We start from the raw sequence: 19234 nt of genomic DNA on the forward strand, positions 1-19234 counted from the left end.
TCAGATCTTGGTCTGAGCGGAAATCAAGACTCAGATACTTAACTGAGCCACCCGGTGCCCCCCTCAGCCTATAGGTTTTCACAGTTTTTTGGTACCAACTTTTCTGGGACTCTGAGGACACAAATACTAGATCCTTTGCTATTGCCCCACCGATCTCTGAGACTTTGTTCACTTTAAAAAAAAATTCTTTTTAAACTGGATACTTTAAGATTTATTTATGAGCAAGGCGCCTATGTGGCTTAGTCTGTTAAGCATCTGCCTTCAGCACCAGTTGTGGTCCTGGGGTCTTGGATTGAGCCCACATTGGGCTCCCTGCTCAGTGGAGAGCCTGCTTCTCCCTATGTCCTTCCCCCCCTTCTCCTGCATCACTCTCCAGCTCACTCCCTGTCTTTAATAAAATCTTTGAGAAAAAGATTTATGAGGGAGAGAGCAAGCAAGTGAGGGGAGGGCAGAGGGAGAGAAAATTTCCAGCAGACTTTCCACTGAGCATGGAGCCCAATGCTGGGCTCCGTCTCCCCACCAATGAGATCATGACCTGATCCTAAACCAAGAGGCAGACACTGAACTGAATAAGCCACCCAGGTGCCCCCTTGGTTCTGGTTTTTAAGGACTACACGTGTTACTCTTAAGTATAGCTAGCTCATTAATTCTGACTGCTGCATAGTAGTCTGTTGTGTGCTTCTGTCACATTTTATTTGTCCTCTTGTAAGGAACTTGTGGTATCCTGCCAACTCATAACTACCATAGGGTCTGTATGTGCTTCACTATGTATGTGTCTTCATGGCCCTCTGTACAAATTTCTTTGAGGGTATTGTTCAGCAGTGCGATTGCCAGATCTTAAGGTATATGTGTACATTTACCTTATACATGAAGACATACATTTTATTAAATACTAACAGGCTAATATTCACTCTTACAAAGGAAGGAGATCCTGTCACTTGCTATAGGATGGACTCAGACTTATACTGTTGTGTGTGTCAAAATAAATAAACAGCATGTTTTGTTTATCCATTCATCTGTTATTGAACATTTGGGTTACTTCCACCTCTTGGCTATAGTGAATAATGCTGCTATGAATATGGGTGTGCAAATAACTTGGAGATCCTATTTTCACTTCTTTTGGATGTATACCCAGAAGTAAGACTACTGGATCAGATGGTATTTCTGTTTTCAGTTTTTTAAGGAACTACCATACTGTTTTCCATAGTGGTACCCCACTTTACAGTCTCACCAACAATGGTACACAAGGGCTTCGGTTTTTTCCATATCCTTTCCGACACTTTTTAAAAAATATTTTATTTATTCACGAGAGACAGAGAAAAAGAGAGGTAGAGACACAGGCAGAGGGAGAAGCAGGCCCATGCAGGTTGCCCGACATGGGACTTGATCCCAGGTCTTCAGGATCACACCCTGGGGCCAAACGGCGCTAAACTGCTAGGCCACCGGGGCTGCCCGACACCTTTTTTTTTTTAAGATTTATTTATTTATGATAGACACACACAGAGAGAGAGGCAGAGACACAGGAGGAGGGAGAAGCAGGCTCCATGCTGGGAGCCCGACGTGGGACTCGATCCCGGGACTCTAGGATCATGGGCCCCCCCCCCCCCCCCCCCGCCCGCCGGCCAAAGGCAGGCGCCAAACCACTGAGCCACCCAGGGATCCCCCCGACACTTTTTTTAAAAAAGATTTTATTTATGTATTTGACAGAGGACAAGCAGGGGGAACAGCAGAGGAAGCTGCAGAGGGAGAGGGAGAAGCAGGTTATCTTTTTTTTTTTTTTTTTTAAGATTTTATTTATTTATTCATGAGAGACGCAGAGAGAGAGAGAGACAGAGAGAGAGAGAGACAGAGACACAGGCAGAGGGAGAAGCAAGCTCCACACAGGACCCCCATGTGGGACCCAATCCCAGGCCTCCAGGACCACGCCCTGGGCCAAAGGCATGCGCCAAACCTCTGAGCCACCCCGGGATCCCTGCAGGTTATCTTTTTATGTGCAGAACTTAGCACAGTTTCTGGTATACAGTAAAATACTTAATAAATACTAGTTGAGGGGTGCCTGTATGACTCAGTCATTTGAACATCTCTTGATTTTGGCTCAGTTCGTGATCTCAAGGTGGTGAAATTTCTCCCCACTCAGCCAGGAGCCTACTTGAAATTCTTCTTCTGCCCTTCCCCTTTGCTGATGTGCCCGCTCTTTTTCTCTAAAATAATTCTTAGGAACAAAAAAAACTTGAATGAAAGAATGAATAAAACGAGTTGCTGCATTTTTCCAAGAAAACAATGTAATGTTATCTTTTTAAAATAAGATTTCTAGGACCCCTGGGTGGGTCAGTGGTTGAGCATCTGCCTGCTACTCAGGTTGTGATCCTGGGATCAAGTCCCCCATCAGGCTCCCCGCAGGCAGCCTACTTCTCCCTCTGCCTTATGTCTCTGCCTCTCTGTTTGTGTCTCTCATGAGTAAATAAATAAAATCTTAAAAAAAAAATAGATTTCTAAGAGATGTATTAAGAATTAATCTCAATTGTCTATGCCTTTTTGCCTTTTCCATATAATTTTTTACAATTGGATATTTAGTATCCTGCACAATCTTAGAGTTGAAGGGACTTTAGAGATAAGAGGCTTAAGTTACTATGTTCATCAATACTGTATTGTAGAGAGGGACATACAAGTACACAGTTTTCTTTTTCCTCTGTTTTTTTTTTTTTTTAAGATTTATTTTACAGCAAGAAAGCACAGGAGTTGTTGGGGTGCAGAGGGGGAGGAGAACCAGACTTCCTGTTGAGCATGGAGCCCCACATGGGTGCTCAGTCCCATAATCTTGAGATCCCGAATCCGGCTGAAACTAAAAGTTGTTTGTTCCACTGAGCTGTCCAGGTGCCCCCACAGCCTTTTTTTTTTTTTTTTTTAAAGACAATTCATTTAACTTCAGTTTTTTAGTCTGATTAGCTGAAAACAATTTTTTTTAAGATTTTATTTATTCATGAGAGACATAGAGAGGCAGAGACTTTGGCAGAGGGAGAAGTGGGCTTCCTGCAGGGAGCCCGATGTGGGACTCTATCCCAGGACCCTGGGATCATGCCCTGAGTTGAAGGCAGAAACTCATCCACTTTGCCACCCAGGTGTCTCCAGCTAGCTGAAATCTTAACTGCAGTATAAATCTGAGGTTGCTTTGGTAGATCTGGTTCCTGCTGATTTAGTCTTGTGTGTATATGTATAGTCCTTGTGTTTGATACCATTCCAGAATCAAATAGCATCCTCTTTTGATGTATGTGCCTGGAAGCTTGCTCTTGAGTGCTGTGTTTATAGGCGCCCTGTTCCTTTCTGCCTCTACCAGTGACTGTGATTCCTGTCTGGAGGCCCTCTTCATATAGTTACCCTTGTGAGGTTTCACGTCCTCTTCTTGCCCTCGCAGGCCTGGAATTATTAATGGTTCTGGGGCAAGACTATCCTTTGTTGGTTTCTCTAAACCTTACCCACACCTTTGTACATATAGCCTATTAAATTCTTCTCTAATTACTCAGGTTGTGGATGCTATCTGTTTTCAGCTGGAACTGTGATTATTAAAGTCCCTGAATGGGCCCTATGATTTTACTTACTTTTTAGATATGAACAAATACATGTTTTACTGAATGATAAGATTAGTAATTTGGGTTTATTTTTATCTGCCTTCCATAGAGGTTTATAGTAGCCTTGAGAGTTTTTCTTCCCCAAATATCCCCAACCAGAAGATTAAGTGTGAAATATAAATAACTTTGCCACACTTCAATATTTTCAACTTCTTCAGTAGAAATTACAAAATTATAAAATAATTTATACTGCAGTATAAATCTGAGGTTGCTTTGGTAGATCTGGGTTCCTGATATCAATGTCAATGATATCAATCCGAGGTGATTGTTTTATCTAACTAGACTGAACTCCATTAGGGCAATAACCATGTCTGGGTTTTTTGTTTTTTTTTTTTTAGTGCCAGTGTGTATCTCTAGCTCCTGTCACAGTATTGTAGATATTCAATGAATATTTGTTGAAAGAGATTAAAAAATAACATAGTATTTTAATTTTTCTGCTGAAATACTGTAGGAGTGTATGATTGTTTGTTTACTTGGATATTTAGATATACTTAGATTTTATTCTTCATTTTACCGGTTTGTTGGTTGATCCTGGGCCAGCACCTGGTACAGCAAATGACAGTACTAGTTAGTATTTTTTTGGCTGTCTTTCTCCCTCCCATCTATCTCTGGTATGAATCCCTTGGAAATTAGGATACAGTCTGGATCTAGTTAGCACTAGAACCTACTGCAGCACCCGTTGTCTTATAAATAATTGTCAAATTGAAGTTCCGAATTTATGATTATGAGAGATGTTATGGCATAAACTGTAGTGAATGTCATTCTTCAGCTGTCCTGAACTTGTGTTCCTCTGAAAGCTTCTTTTTCTCTCTGGTACCTGGAGTCTACACACAGCACTCCCTCTGCCTGGGGTAGTCACATCCTCTTTTTTACCTCATAAATAATTTGTGTGTCCTTTAGGACCCAACTTAGACTTTTTTTCTCCTGAAAGTATCCTGTAATCTTGGCACTACTGACATTTGGGCTGGATAATTTTTTTTTTGTTATTGGGGGGACTGTCCTGTTCATTGTAGAATGTTTAGCATCATTCCTGGCATCTGCCCACCAGAGGCCAGTAGCATCCCCTCCAATCATGACAAGCCAGGATGTCTCTGGTCATTGCCAAATGTCCCAAATGGGGCAAAATCACTTCTATTTGAGAACCATTCTAAAATTACCCTTTTTACCAAATACTATTGTAGTTGCCAGATTTTGCCTTTGAGGGCAAGGTCTGTACTTTTTTTTTTTTTTTTTTTTTGTAAATCTTTAGCGTTTAGCTATTGTCTGATGTAGAAATATTTAGTAAATATTTGTTGGTGGATTGAACATAATTCAGTGTAATGGATGCCAGATATTTCATGACATACAACATACAAGCTCCATTGTAAACTGAGACTTAATTATTTAAATGTATAAAGGCTTCTGGAGGCAATTTTACAAACAAAATATATCTGATGTTTCTTATTAGTGGTATATGCATAAGTGGACACATGTTCCATACAAACTCTTTACATTGGATGTCTTTTTTGGTTTGTCTGTTGATTGGTTAGTTTGTTAGATCTAGCTTTTGTTTGGGTGTTACATATTTTGAAGTTCAAGCCAGGAATTAATTTAGAGACATAGAATTTGTGCTGTCTCAGTATAGAATGCACAATGGTGTACCGCCCTGTAGGTGGAGGGGAATGGTTTTGTTGACTGTATATTTGCTGTTCATTGAAAGTCTTGGTTAAATAGCCTTCTGTTGTTAAGTTTTATATAGCAGGTTTTTTTTTTTCTTGGACTTTTCGTCCTTTGGTGTATTTCTTTGTATGTCAGTAAATATTAATATTTTTGTGATCTTGGGCACTAGCTTTTTCCCAAAGGCTGAGACTTAGTAAGATTTGAGGAACCAATGGGAGAATATTTTTCAATTTGGTTCTAAATTTGATAATCTTTCCTCATCACTGCCCTGATGAGCTTTTTGGGAGAAATAGGCGGCCTTCTTGCTGTTGCTTTGTCTTTTTATCAGCCCACTTCTACACCAATATATAGATACTAATTTTATCCATTATCAGGTTCTTTCAGCTCTGCCTTCAAGATCTCAAATCCAGTCATGCTACCCTAGCCTAAGCTTTTTCCATCCCTTGTCTGGACTATAATAATAGCCTTCTCCTTGGTCCTCTTGGTTCTATTATTATCCTCCCCTAATCAGTTCTCCATACAAGCCAAAATGATCTTTAAGAAATGTTGAATAATGTCATGTTGTTTTTGCCTGTATTAGGAAATTATTCTGGGTTATAGTGTCAGCTAATCCATCCTCTAACTGGAATAATTTCAGCTTGAAAGTAGTAATTTCTTATCTTTTTCCAGGAGTAACAACACAGCATGCTGGGCTCTGGATTTAAAGCTGAGCGTTTACGGGTCAATTTGAGATTAGTCATAAACCGTCTTAAGCTATTGGAGAAAAAAAAAAGTGAGTAATACATGATTGCTTTATATTTTTTCCCAAAATACATCACTGGGTTTTACCACCCTAGTACTGGCTCCATCAGGCTAGTACTGTGACGTCTTAGGGATCCTAGATCCTTGAAGCTTTAGATAGATTACTGCTGCTCCTTGTGACAAGTTAGATTGAATCGTTCTGTTGCAGGGAATGGGTTAACATGACTTCTGAGGTGGAAATTTCTGGCTATAACAGCAATACTCTTTGCTAGACAAAAGAGCAAATTCTGGAGACTAGATGAGTTGGGACTAGATTTGCTGAGAGTGAGTGAACTAGGTTGTAGTAGGTAGAAACACTCACTTTGTTCTTGGGTTGGAAGTCTCCTGCAAGCCAGGGCCCAATGTACTGCTGCTATGTGACTGGATGGGATTTGTGCCTTAGCGGAACTGGCCCAGAAAGCAAGGAAAGAGATTGCTGACTATCTGGCTGCTGGGAAAGATGAACGAGCTAGGATCCGAGTGGAGCACATTATCCGAGAAGATTACCTTGTGGAGGCCATGGAGATCCTGGAGCTGTATTGTGATTTGCTGCTGGCTCGGTTTGGCCTCATCCAGTCTATGAAGTAAGATATTTTGTCTTTTTTTAAAAAAAATCTTAATCTAGGTATGATTTATAGAAAAACTATACCTGTGTATAGAATCTGATGGGTTTGGACATAGGCATACACCTGTATACCCTCACCACAATCAAGGTGTAATAAACATTTGTTATTTCCAGAAGTTTCCTTGTGTCCCCTCTCACACACACCCGCAATACTTTTTTGATAAAAACACATGACATCAGATCTCTTATTCTCTTAACTTTTTTTTTTTAATTTTTTTTTTAATTAATTAATTAATTTATGATAGTCACAGAGAGAGAGAGAGGCAGAGACACAGGCAGAGGGAGAAGCAGGCTCCATGCACCGGGTGCCTGACGTGGGACTCGATCCCGGGTCTCCAGGATCGCGCCCTGGGCCAAAGGCAGGCGCCAAACCGCTGCGCCACCCAGGGATCCACCTCTCTTAACTTTTTTTAAACAAGATTTATTTATTTTAGAGACAGCATGTATGCACGAACCAGGGCAGGGGGTGGGGAGGAGCAGAGGGAGTCCGAGAGAATCCCAAGCCGACTCCCCACTGAGTGCAGAGCCTGACATGGGCCTTTAAGACTGTGAGACCATGACCCGAGCCGAAACTTGGGTCAGACACTGAATGCACTGAGCCACCCAGGCACCCTTCTACTCTCTTAACATTTATAAATGCATAGTGTAGTATTGTTAATTATATGCATAGAGTTGTTCATCTCTGAACTTACTCATCTTGTATAACTATAATGAAATGAAATAAGAGACTTGAAAACTAAGATCAAATCACTTTTGAGAAAGGAAATTTGAAAAAGGAGTAATATGCAGTGTGGGGGGCCTAACACTAGGGGACTACTTCACATACCCAAGGGCCTTTTTTCCTAATAACTTTGTTGGAAGACCTGATCTTAATGTAGACAACTGTTCAAAATAAGGACTCTGAAATCAAAAGGTCTAAGTTTGAGTCTTGGCTCTAACATTTTTCTGACTTTGTAACCTTGGGCTTGTCAGAGTTTCCCCAAAAGTAAAAGAGGGTGATGAAAATGCTAAAGTCCTAGAATTATTTGTAAGATTCTAATGAGCTTGGTGGAAGAACTTTAGAGGCTATCAAGTATGTGATACAAATTGGAGGGTTTTGTTGGTTTATATATTTATTTACAAAGATTTTATTTATTCATTTGACAGAATACAGGTAGGGGAGCAGCAGGCAGAGGGAGAGGGAGAAGCAGGTTCCCCACTGGCTAGGGAGCCTGATGTGGAGCTTGATCTCAGAATCCTGGGATTATGACCCGAGCCAAAGACCCGTGTTTAAGTAACAGAGCCTGTTGGTTTGTTTTAAAGAATATTAAATTTTATTAATTTCTTTCCTTGATTAGGGAACTAGATTCTGGTCTGGCTGAATCCGTGTCTACACTGATCTGGGCTGCTCCTCGACTCCAGTCAGAAGTGGCTGAGTTGAAAATAGTGAGTACAACGTTTCAGTGATATTTGTAGTTTGTCATATTGTTAGGTTGGTTAACACAAGTCATTTCTGTTTATTTGACCAGATATTTTGTATCCTTCCCCATGCTGCTTTTGAAATAGGCTTTGTAAATTGGTCTACCTTCTTTTCAGGCCTGTTACGTAATGCAACAGAACAGTATTTTCAAACTTGAGTAATTTTTTTAAGGAGCAAAGTTTTGCATATCTCCAGTTTTCTCTTATTTTTATTGTAATGTTATATAAGTATATTCATATAAAGTTACACAATTGTAAATGAGTAAAGTTAAAATCATATTAATTTAAGGTTACAGAGGTTTTGTTTCATTCAGTAATTCTACAAATATTTATCTGGTGTATGTTACAAGTTGGTGCGCACCGAGGGTACAGCAGTGAGCAAAATATGACACCAACCCTACTCTTGTAGCTTAAATCTAGCAGAAGAGATAGACATTGAAAACTTCCCCATCACAATATGGATACGGCACTAGCCACCAGGATATAAATTCAGTTGAGTTGTTCTGTCCTTTTTTCTATACCTTTGCCTTTTTTATTTTCTCTAGATTGTCTGTTTTATCTCCTGACCTGTCTTTTGAAATTTCATTGTCTTCTGTATGTTTTTATTTTTAAGAGCTTTTTTTTTTTTTTTTAAGTTTTAAAGGACATTAGAGAGAGAGAGAGAACGAGCAGAGGAGAGAGGCACAGATAGAGGGAGACTCTGGGATCATGACCTGAGGTGGAAGCTCAACCAATTGAAGCATCAGAGTGCCCCTAAGAGCTCTTCTTAATTCTCTTAAATATTTACATCATAGTCTGTAGCTTTTGTTTCATAGCTATAATGTCTTTTAACTGAGAATATTACAGTTTCTTAGTAACTTTTCTTGTTCCTGTAATAACTGTTTTCTTCTATTTCTTTTAAACTATCATATAGTGTAAAATCAGGCTTTTCACAAAAGTTTGGTGGCCTTGGCTGTTAGGTTATATTTAAAAGTGAGACATTAAAACTCTCATGTGCCTGGGTGGGGCTTATTGCCAGATGCCTTTATTGTTGAATGATCTAAGCCCTTTCTAATGGGAATTCTAGAGTATCAGGAATTAGTTTTCTTCCTCTGGATGGTCATTTCCCTCAGAGAGAAATCCTGTTTTCTACCCCAAGGGTGCAAGTTGGCTGCCAGAATTTCTAACAATCAGAGGAGAAGGAAGCCAAAGGTCTCGTTCTTCTCTTACAGAAGACTTAGATTTTATTTTTCAATTGTCTTTAAGTGTCTCTGCTCTCTGTTGTGCTTGGAGTCCAGAATCCCTTTAGTTTAACTTCCCCAGAGATTAAGCCTCTAGTATTCTGATCTGCTAGGGATGATAGTCATAGAGGTTGTGAGTAGAAGAATGGGAGAGTAGAGGCAACTGTTGCCTCCTTTCCTTTTCTTGGTAGAGTAAGCTCTGCACCCAGTGTGGGGCTTGAACTCATGACCTCAAGATCAAGAGTCCCATGCTTTACCAACTGAGCCAGCAAGGTGTCCCAGAGGCAGCTGCTATTTTTTTTTTTTTTTTAAGATTTTATTTATTTATTAATGAGAGACACAGAGAAAGAGAGAGAGAGGCAGAGACACAGGCAGAGGGAGAAGCAGGCTTCATGCAGGGAGCCCGACATGGGACTCAATCCCAGGTCTCCAGGATCACACCCTGGGCTGAAGGCGGTGCTAAACCGCTGAGCCACCCGGGCTGCCTGAGGCAGCTGCTTTTTACACAGACTTTTAACCTCCTCAGTCTTCTTTTAAAGTATGTATGTATGTTTTTTTTTTTTAAGATTTATTTATTTATTCATGAGGGACACAGAGAGAGAGAGGCAGAGACTTTGGTAGAGGGAGAAACAGGCTCCATGCAGGGAGCCCGACGTGGGACTCCATCCTGGGTCTCCAGGATCAGGCCCTGGGCCAAAGATGGCGCTAAACTGCTGAACCACCTGGGCCGCCTGAGGCAGCTGCTTTTTACACAGACTTTTAACCTCAGTCTTTTTTTTTTTTTTTTTAAAGTTTTTATTTAATTAATCTTGTATCCAGTGTGGGGCTTGAACTCATGATCCTAGATCAAGAGTTGAATGCTCCTCTGAGCCACCCAGGTGTCCCAACCTCAGTTTCATTGTAACCTCTCCTGTATTCTTATACTAAGATTTATTGGGGCAGCCCCGGTGGCTCAGCAGTTTAGCGCAGCCTTCAGCCCAGGGCCTGATTCTGGAGACCCGGGATCGAGTCCCATGTCGGGCTCCCTGCATGGAGCCTGCTTCTCCCTCTGCCTGTGTCTCTGCCTCTCTGTTTCTCATGAGTAAATAAATAAAATCTTTAAAGAAAAAAAAAGGTTTATTAAAGATGAAACAGATTTACATGTTTTTAAAAAGATGAACTCATAAAAGAACTAGAACTAGACAGATTTAAAAAAAATAAGTCTCATAGTGGAAATGGCTACAAAAGCCATAGAGAGTGATAAATTCATATAAGGAAAAATAAAAAATTTCTGCATCATATAAAGCAACCAAAAACTTATCAAAAGACAAAGGACAAACTTACAAGAACCATGTCTACATGTGAACGACGAGTGCCTCCTTATTAAGCTCTCATGTGTTGGGGCCACTCTGGTTCAATGCCTAAACTATTATAGTAACTTCTTGAATCTTTCTTCTACACCTACTTTGGTTTCCTTTAGTCTATTCACCATTGCATCAGAATAGCTTAGAGTTCTGTTCAAGATACAAGTCTGATCCTGTTACTGCTCCTTGCTTTAAAGCCCTTTAGTAGCTCCTGTTCTTACGATAGAAACAAAATTCCCTTTTAAAAAAAATAAAATTTAAGATTTTATTTATTCATAAGAGACAGAGAGGCAGAGACACAGGTAGAGGGAGAAGTAGGCTCCCTGCAAGGAGCCTGATGCGGGACACAATCCCAGGACTCTGGGATCATGACCTGAGCTAAAGGCAGACACTTAACCATTGAGCCACCCAGGTGTCCCCCTTTTACTTCATTACCTAACACACTCCTCCCTCTGGCTCAACACTCACTTGATTTCATCTTGAAATAAGGATTGGCTCCGTTTTCCACCACAGGCCTTTGCACATGCTGTTTTTTAGAATGTTCTTCCTTCCCTCTTAAATCTTCATCATCCCTTAGATCTCATTGAAGCATTTTTTTTTTCAGGAGGCCTTTTTTTTTTTTTTTTAAGATTTTTACTTATTTGAGAGAGAATGCAATTGCACAAGTGAAGTGGGAGGGGCAGAGGGAGAGGGAGAGAATCTCGAGCAGACTCCATGCTGAATGTGGAGCCCTATGTGGGGCTTGATCTCATGGTCTTGAGATCATGACCTGAGCTGAAAACAAGAGTTGAACATGCTTAACTGACTGATCCACCAAGGCACTGCCCCCACTTACATGACTTTTTTGGTCAAATCTAATTTCACTGTTACAAGCTATTGACAGTCTGCTGTACTTTGCCTGGTTGACACTTATTATAGCTGCATTTATCTCTTTATGTGCATGACCAAGTAATGACTGTTTTCCTCAGAGAATATAAAACTCTGTAAGAGTAAGAACAATGTCTATTTTTGTTCATTGTATTTAGAGCATATATCATAAAGTCTGTAATAGAATTTGGTACATAGCTACAGCTTTGTGGATGGATGAACACATATGAATTCACATATACCCCCTTAAAGTTTTACAGGCCACATGTTTGTTTTGAAATCCAAGAATAGAAACATGGTTACTGATGATGGGAAGCTTGAAGCAGTCTGTTGGAATGATTTCCATTTTCTCTGACTGTTTTCTTTTTAGGTTGCTGATCAGCTCTGTGCCAAATATAGCAAGGAATATGGCAAGTTATGTAGGACCAACCAGATTGGAACTGTGAATGACAGGGTAATGAACATGCTTGTTAAACATGATGCAATAGGGTATGGGCATGTTATTTTGTATTGATTGTAGTGGGTCCTAAGTATGGCTGAGTTAATCTAGGGTTGCATATTTCATAGTGAGGGTGAGAAGGCATTTGGGCTGGCAGTGTAGTCCAAACCTTACCTCTTCCTTAAACCCGTGATTGTGAGGCCTTTGGTCCTTTTGTGCCCCTTACGATTTGTGGATGTAGAAGCAAGGTGAGGAACAGAGTGGATGAATTCAAATAGGGAAGGGTGGCATTATCAGTCTTACCGACATCTGGGTTGTATGTAACCAGAGAACATGAGAGGGGCGTGGGTTTGTAATAATGCTTTGTGACTGAAAAAAAGAAATTTAACTGGTCAGAACCCCTTTTTCTCTTCAGTTTACCTGTAAAATAAGAGGAACAAAATTTAAGACAGGTTAGGCTTAGGCTCATTGGCATAGATTTTTAACCCTGGGTCTTTTACTTACAGCTCATGCATAAATTGAGTGTGGAAGCCCCACCCAAAATCCTGGTGGAGAGATACCTGATTGAAATTGCCAAGAACTACAATGTGCCCTATGAGCCTGACTCTGTGGTCATGGTAAGTTTAGAGCTTTTTCAGAATACAAAGGGAAATGAATCTCTGGATATCACTTTCTTAAAAAATAACCATATTCTTTGCACTAAAGTTTGTGGGAATTTAAGCCTTTGTCCAGTCACTGCCCTTTTGGGTAACAATAAATATGCCTGCATTTCTTAGTATTGAAGGATTAGATGAGATGAATGGAAAGCACTCTGAAAAGGTACAAACCTTGATACAAATACAAAATGGCACTATTGCTGTTTTATAAAGTTCAAGGAATTGAAGAAGTGCCTCAAGACCTCGAATGGATTCTGAAACCTTCATTGGGTGCCTGCTGTGTGCTAGACAATGTACAGAAGGCTGCGAACACAGATAAAACAAGGTTACTGTCCTGATGAGGTTTACACTGGAAGGGGGGCAAATATACAAATAGTAATGATTCAGTTAAGGTCATTGGGATGTATCATTCAGCTTTGGTGTGCTGCTCAGGTAACTGTCCCCCCATCCCAAATAAACGCACTTAAGGATAAAAGCATTTATTTCCCCAGCTCTTGAGAATATTGATGACTGGTGACTCATACACAGCTGAGTGGCCCTCAGAAGAAAGCTGCTTCATCCAAAGTCTTTCCTGCGGGAGAGCCTGTATTCAGTACCCTGGTTTTAAAGACTCTAGGGTACCTGCTATAGGGCCATCCCAGCTCCTTAAGGAATTGAGCAGTCCGTGTGACTGTACAGCAGCCCAGCTTTTTCTTCTGCCCAGCCTTGCTTCCTTCACTTCCCCTCAGGTCTTTATCCCAAGGGACCACCACAGTAAAACTCCATACTGGTCTCCATCTCGGTCATCTTCTGGGGGAATCTAGCCTATGATGTGGGTTAATGATAAGAGTTTCTTTCTCCTTCTCAGGCAGAAGCTCCTCCTGGGGTAGAGACAGATCTTATTGATGTTGGATTCACAGATGATGTGAAGAAAGGGGGCTCTGGAAGAGGAGGAGGGGGTGGTTTCACAGCACCAGTTGGTGGACCTGATGGAACAGTGCCAGTGCCTATGCCCATGCCTATGCCCATGCCCTCTCCAAGCACTCCTTTTTCCTACCCACTTCCAAAGGGACCAGTAAGTATACATATAAATGTGAGCTTAAACTATATAAAATATAGATGATGTATGAGTACACACAGGAGTTGTAGGTTGTCAAGAAGATTCAGCAGTGACAACACTTGGTATTAGTGATCATATTGTGAAATAAAAACATTGGGATTTGGAGAAGGTCTTTTGGTTTGTGTTTAGTTAATGATATGGGAAAATATATAGAGAGAGTGCTATATAAACTTTTTCTCATAGGTTTACTGACTACCTCTGGGACCTGTTGCAGGCATACTAGTAGTTATTTCCAAAAATGAATACTACTTACTACCAGGCAGGAAAACCTCCTTTGTAGACAAGGTGAAGGTCATTACTAGTGATAGGAAAGTTTGATTAGAATCTTCCCTTGTGGGATCCCTGGGTGGCGCAGCGGTTTGGCGCCTGCCTTTGGCCCAGGGTGCCATCTTGGAGACCCGAGATCGAATCCCACGTCGGGCTCCCGGTGTATGGAGCCTGCTTCTTCTGCCTCTCTCTCTCTCTCTCTCTCTCGCTCTCTCTCTCTCTCTGTGACTATCATAAATAAATAAAAATTAAAAAAAAAAAAAAGAATCTTCCCTTGTAGACAGCAAAGCAGTTGATTAGTAATTTGAAGACTAGCCAGCCTTTGGCTATAGATCTTTAAAAATCTAGAATCCTTCTGGGGCATTTTTTTTTCTTTTGGAGCTCTTGCATATATACATATGTTGAATATATGTCTTCAATATTCACATTGAATACGTGTAGGTATTTCTCCCTTAACATACACAGACCTCAGAAATTAGATAGTGGCCGTGTTTCTGATGTTGCCTTTGTCCTCTTGCAGTCGGATTTCAACGGATTGCCAATGGGGACTTACCAGGCTTTTCCCAATATTCATCCGCCTCAGATACCAGCAACTCCCCCATCGTATGAATCTGTAAGTGCATGAGCATCTTTTGTAAGCAGCAGGAGAGTGAATCCCATGAAGAGAGAGCAAAATAATGGCCACAGGGAAGGCAAAGTTTTGATCAATTCCTAGTTACCAGCATTGCTCTTGCTTTGGATTTTTGTGTTGCTTTAACATTATCCTGGAAATGGGGTGGTGGTGGCGGCAGCGGCAGCGGCGGCAGCGGCGGCGGCAGCGGCATCATTGGTGGCAATGCTTTGTTTGCACTTAAGCCAGATATCAGGAGGGAGCTGCAGATCTCCTAGAAAGTTCTAATAGGGCACTTTACAGTCTTTTGGGTTTTTGTTGTTTCTGTTTTTTGAACTAACTAGGCAGAGAATTGTATTGAGCTGGTATAGTCTAGCTGCTAGAATATCATAATTAAAATACCAGTTTTGTAAATTCAACACTGTGTGTCTTCATCAGAAGTGGCCAGTTAGTAAATTTCACACTATGGCATTAATTTTACATTTTAGTCGAAACTTGTTATAAATGTGGTAATCATGCCTTGAACTGAATTGTTGGTGTTGGTGTTTGCACCGCTTTGATTCAGAATTAGAGGGCTACTTTCTGTCAGCCTTGTTTCCTCAGCTAGTATGTGCCTTTTGAGACTTATTTCCATCTGATGCATTACAGAGAAAACAAATTGGTAGGGTATTTGCTGGGAGAGTACCCTGTTCCTGAACTTGCTTAGTGTTCTTTCCTTTGGCCTTCCCTGGGGCCTGGGTTTTTCTTATGTTTCGGTCTGCATGCATTGAAGCATTGCCCACAACTGTTTCCAGGATATGAGGTAGAAGATCTTCAGTATTTGAGGACTTGTTTCTTGGAGATGAATTCAGTGGGTTAGTGCTTTCTCTCTGCCCAGAAGGTGAAGGTATCAAAGAGAGGTGTTATGGTGTGGTAAGAATTTTCTTTTTCTCGCTTGGTGGTTACGTGTTTAACATGGTAGCTGATTGGAAGATAAGGAAGGAGTACAGGGGGTGGAGGGGCAGTTTGTTTGGAGCAGGTTCTTTTGCTTCTGCTGAGCAGCTTAGCTTTTGGAGAACATAGGGGTTTATACCAGTATTAGTACTTTCTCCAGTAATGACATTGCTTTCTCCCCCAGTAACAGTCTTTGTGTTTCAGGTTGATGACATTAATGCTGATAAGAATGTCTCTTCTGCACAGATTGTTGGTGAGTATGAGTCAGAAACCCTCATTGCTGAATCCTTTGCGGTTTTCTCATGGCTGTTCTTGCCTCAAAAATAGTGTTCATGTTTGTGGCATATTACCCACATGCCCTCTTCTCTCCCAGAATGTAGATGATGTATAATGAAAGTAGAACTCAGCATTTCCCTTGCCCAAAAAGAAAATATCTTTCTTGGCTGCAGAGAATCTCCCAGGTTCCTTGTTTCTGTTAATGGTATCATTATTCTTTCAACCTCAAGTTCTTTATGTTCCTGCTGCTTCAACTTCCACTGTACCTAGAAATACCGAAAGAGGTAGATTGATTGGTCTATGCAGATACATATTTTTAAACTTGAGCATTGGGATCCCTGGGTGGCGCAGCGGTTTGGCGCCTGCCTTTGGCCCAGGGCGCGATCCTGGAGACCCCGGATCGAGTCCCACATCTGGCTCCTGGTGCATGGAGCCTACTTCTCCCTCTGCCTGTGTCTCTGCCTGTGTCTCTGCCTCTCTCTCTCTGTGTGACTATCATAAATAAAAAAATAAATAAAAAATAAATAAAATTGAGCATTAAAGAGGGAGCAGTAGATAAAACCATAAATGAATAGCTCCGTGGCCTTTTCACAGAGCAAGCATGCTCATGTGGTCATCCACTCAGAAAATAAAATACTACCAAGCACTACAGAAACCCTGGGGGATGGGGTACTTTCTTAAATTAGAGATAGGTAACCTCAGTAAAACTGGTGTAGAACATTTTCATTACCCCAGAAAGTTTCCTTACGATCCTTTCCAGTCTGCTCTGTCAGTCCACTCTCTACCTTTGAGGCAAGCACTTTTATTTTTTATTTTTTTTTATTTTTAAGGAGAGAGAAAAAAGAGCATATATATGTGTGAGGTGGGAGGGAGGGAAAGAATCTCAAGCAGACTCCATGCTCAGCACTGATTTCAATATGGGACTCAATCCTATGACCCTGAGATCATGACCAGAGCCAAAACCAAGAGTCGGGTGCTCAGCTATCTGAGCCACCCAGGCACCCTCTTATGGGAGCCAGACCTTTGTGAAAAAGGGGACAGTGAGCGAGTGCTCTGTGTACCTAGTCCCAGGTACCACACTTTGAATTTCCCTTAATCTTTTCTCTCACCTTAGGAAAGTAAAACAGGTAGGATTCAACTATATTAAGGAAATGTAGATATTGTCCTGAAAATTTATACTGACCTTTAGAATTATTAATCATTTTTTTAAAAAACGTGTTTTCTCCTGTATTTTTATTGTTTCTGCCAAAAGGGCTGGTGGGCTTTGAGGATCTGAGCCACTTACTTTCTCAGGTGTTTGTAACACTGTGCTTGCTCCTTACCCTAATTAGGTCCTGGACCCAAGCCAGAAGCTTCTGCAAAGCCCCCTTCCCGACCTGTGGATACCTATGACAACTTTGTGCTACCGGAGTTGCCATCTGTGCCAGACACACTACCGACTGCATCTGCTGGTGCCAACACCTCAGCATCTGAGGACATTGACTTTGATGATCTTTCCCGGAGATTTGAAGAATTGAAAAAGAAAACCTAGGTCTTATACTAGGCAACCTCCAGGCTCTGGGATTTGAGACTGAGTTATTTCTCCTTGTAACAAAGAATCTCCATGAAATTCTTTTTCATCTCTTTACCATCACTGAGCACGCTCTTCCTCTGGGCTCTCTTCCTGCTCTAAATTCTGCTGCTTTCCAGTTCTTTCTTGCTGCTAAGAGACTAATGATTAGAGACTATGAGGCCAGAGCAGCTGACTCCTGGCAGCTGGGCTTGTGTCCATCACCTTTGAGTATGAGCCCAGGTTTTCTCATCACCTGTCCTGTCTCCCCACAGGGAGTGGGAAGGTGAAAGCATTATGAGGAGAGCTGCCAGAGATGGCTGAACATGGAGAAGAATACTTCATGAAGTCTCTCAGCCCTGTGCTGAAGTTCTAGACTTAGAAACAAACCCCTTGATACAGAGGGATTTGTGGTGAGCAAAAATCAAAGCAAAGGTGTGCTATGAATGGGAGAGACTGACTCTGGAAGCCACTGTAACAGTAACAGTTCTTGGAACCTGGGTCCTCTCATTGGCATATACACTACTCCTTGCTGCAGGGCACTGTTCTACTTGGACTACCTGGATCCAGTTGTGAAGTTTTTTTGGAAAGTTGAAGGCTTCTCTTAGTTCTACTGGATTCTCAGGGAGCCCTCTGTGGCCTTTTGCTTTGAGTGCTGTGTTTCCCTTTTACCAGAGGGCAACACTGCATAAATTCCTGTTTTTCCCCATAGCATGTTCTGTTGGATTGCATTTACTGGCAAACAAAGGACGGATCATATACTGGGCAGAAGTCACCATTCAAGGCTAAGGTGGGCTTCCAGTTGCCTTAATAGAAGTACTCAAGTCTCTTGGGTAGTGAGCTGGAATGCCCACAGAAGAGGGGTTCCTGTTTTCATTTGAAAACTTTATGATTAAGAGAACCTTTAAAAACTGATTTCAAGTAAGTTTTTGGTGCCCATTAAAATGTGGCTGTGGTTCACTACTTTCCTAGATGGATGAGACTCTTACTATTATAACTTAACGTGTTCCTTTGCCCCCTAGCTGAGGCCATGCTTCCCCAGAGGGATGGCATTGGGATCAAAAGATAGGACTCTGGCTTCTGTGTAGTGTAAATGTAAACACCTGTTTCAAGCAACTTTAATGTTTCTGATTGGTTTGTATCATAGCTCAGTAGCTGATAATAAAGTTAAAAATTCTGTGCCCTGCTTTCTCCATTGGTTTGGCCAAATGATGAGGTGCAAATCTGGATTTTAGAGGAGAGTATTTTAAGCAAGTGACCCATGCTGGGCACAAGCCAGACCTTGCCTTTGGTTCCTTAGGTAATATGGATGCTTGAAGCAGCAAGGAGTCCATTTCTCTCTGTGTTTCAGCCCAGATAGCATTTGTGAGTTTCCTTGGTTACTCCTCTGGGACAGGGCTCTCCATTAGCCAGACCTGATCTTATATAGCCAAACCTTATAACTTTGATTTTAATAAACTGCAGTGAGCTCACCTCTGGCTCATACATATTTCCCATAGCCATGCTGAAACCCTCAGTAGTGTGTTTTTTCACTTGGCTCTTTGGCAACAGAGCTGGATTATCTGGTATCACTCTTTTAAAGATTTTATTTATTGGAGGGGGCAAAGGGAGAAGGAGAAGCATACTCCCCACTGAGCAGGAACCCGATGCAGGGCTCCATCCCAGGACCTGACCTGGGATCATGACCTGAGCCACCTCAGCACCCCTGTATCACTTGTAGTGTTATCCCATTCCTGACAGAAATTCATAACTAGGAACTTGCAGCCATGGGGATTTTGATTCCTTAGTGATTTACAAAATTAACAGTATATTATAAACCAATAATTT

At 41.3% G+C, this 19234-nt stretch overlaps 2 protein-coding genes across 9 annotated transcripts in view; one reads left to right on the plus strand and one right to left on the minus strand.

Annotated features, from left to right (window-relative positions):
- Positions 1 to 18586, plus strand: part of IST1 (IST1 factor associated with ESCRT-III) — a 33450-nt gene extending 14864 nt beyond the window's left edge. For all 3 annotated transcript variants that reach the window (XM_026011627.2, XM_026011628.2, XM_072731590.1), the window contains 9 exons: positions 5955 to 6057; positions 6469 to 6649; positions 8028 to 8115; positions 11949 to 12032; positions 12524 to 12634; positions 13521 to 13727; positions 14560 to 14652; positions 15787 to 15835; positions 17190 to 18586. In XM_026011627.2, coding sequence (XP_025867412.1) covers positions 5970 to 6057; positions 6469 to 6649; positions 8028 to 8115; positions 11949 to 12032; positions 12524 to 12634; positions 13521 to 13727; positions 14560 to 14652; positions 15787 to 15835; positions 17190 to 17389 — 1101 coding nt within the window. In that variant the 5' untranslated portion in view covers positions 5955 to 5969 and the 3' untranslated portion in view covers positions 17390 to 18586. The remainder of the gene's footprint in view (positions 1 to 5954; positions 6058 to 6468; positions 6650 to 8027; positions 8116 to 11948; positions 12033 to 12523; positions 12635 to 13520; positions 13728 to 14559; positions 14653 to 15786; positions 15836 to 17189) is intronic.
- PKD1L3 (polycystin 1 like 3, transient receptor potential channel interacting) overlaps positions 13137 to 19234 on the minus strand; it is a 69166-nt gene continuing 63068 nt past the window's right edge. For all 6 annotated transcript variants that reach the window (XM_072731587.1, XM_072731588.1, XM_026011610.2 and 3 more), the window contains one exon: positions 13137 to 16124. In XM_072731587.1, the coding sequence (XP_072587688.1) occupies positions 16109 to 16124 (16 nt within the window). In that variant the 3' untranslated portion in view covers positions 13137 to 16108. The remainder of the gene's footprint in view (positions 16125 to 19234) is intronic.

Source organism: Vulpes vulpes, chromosome 12 (genome assembly GCF_048418805.1).
Source record: "Vulpes vulpes isolate BD-2025 chromosome 12, VulVul3, whole genome shotgun sequence".
Classification (NCBI taxonomy): domain Eukaryota; kingdom Metazoa; phylum Chordata; class Mammalia; order Carnivora; family Canidae; genus Vulpes; species Vulpes vulpes.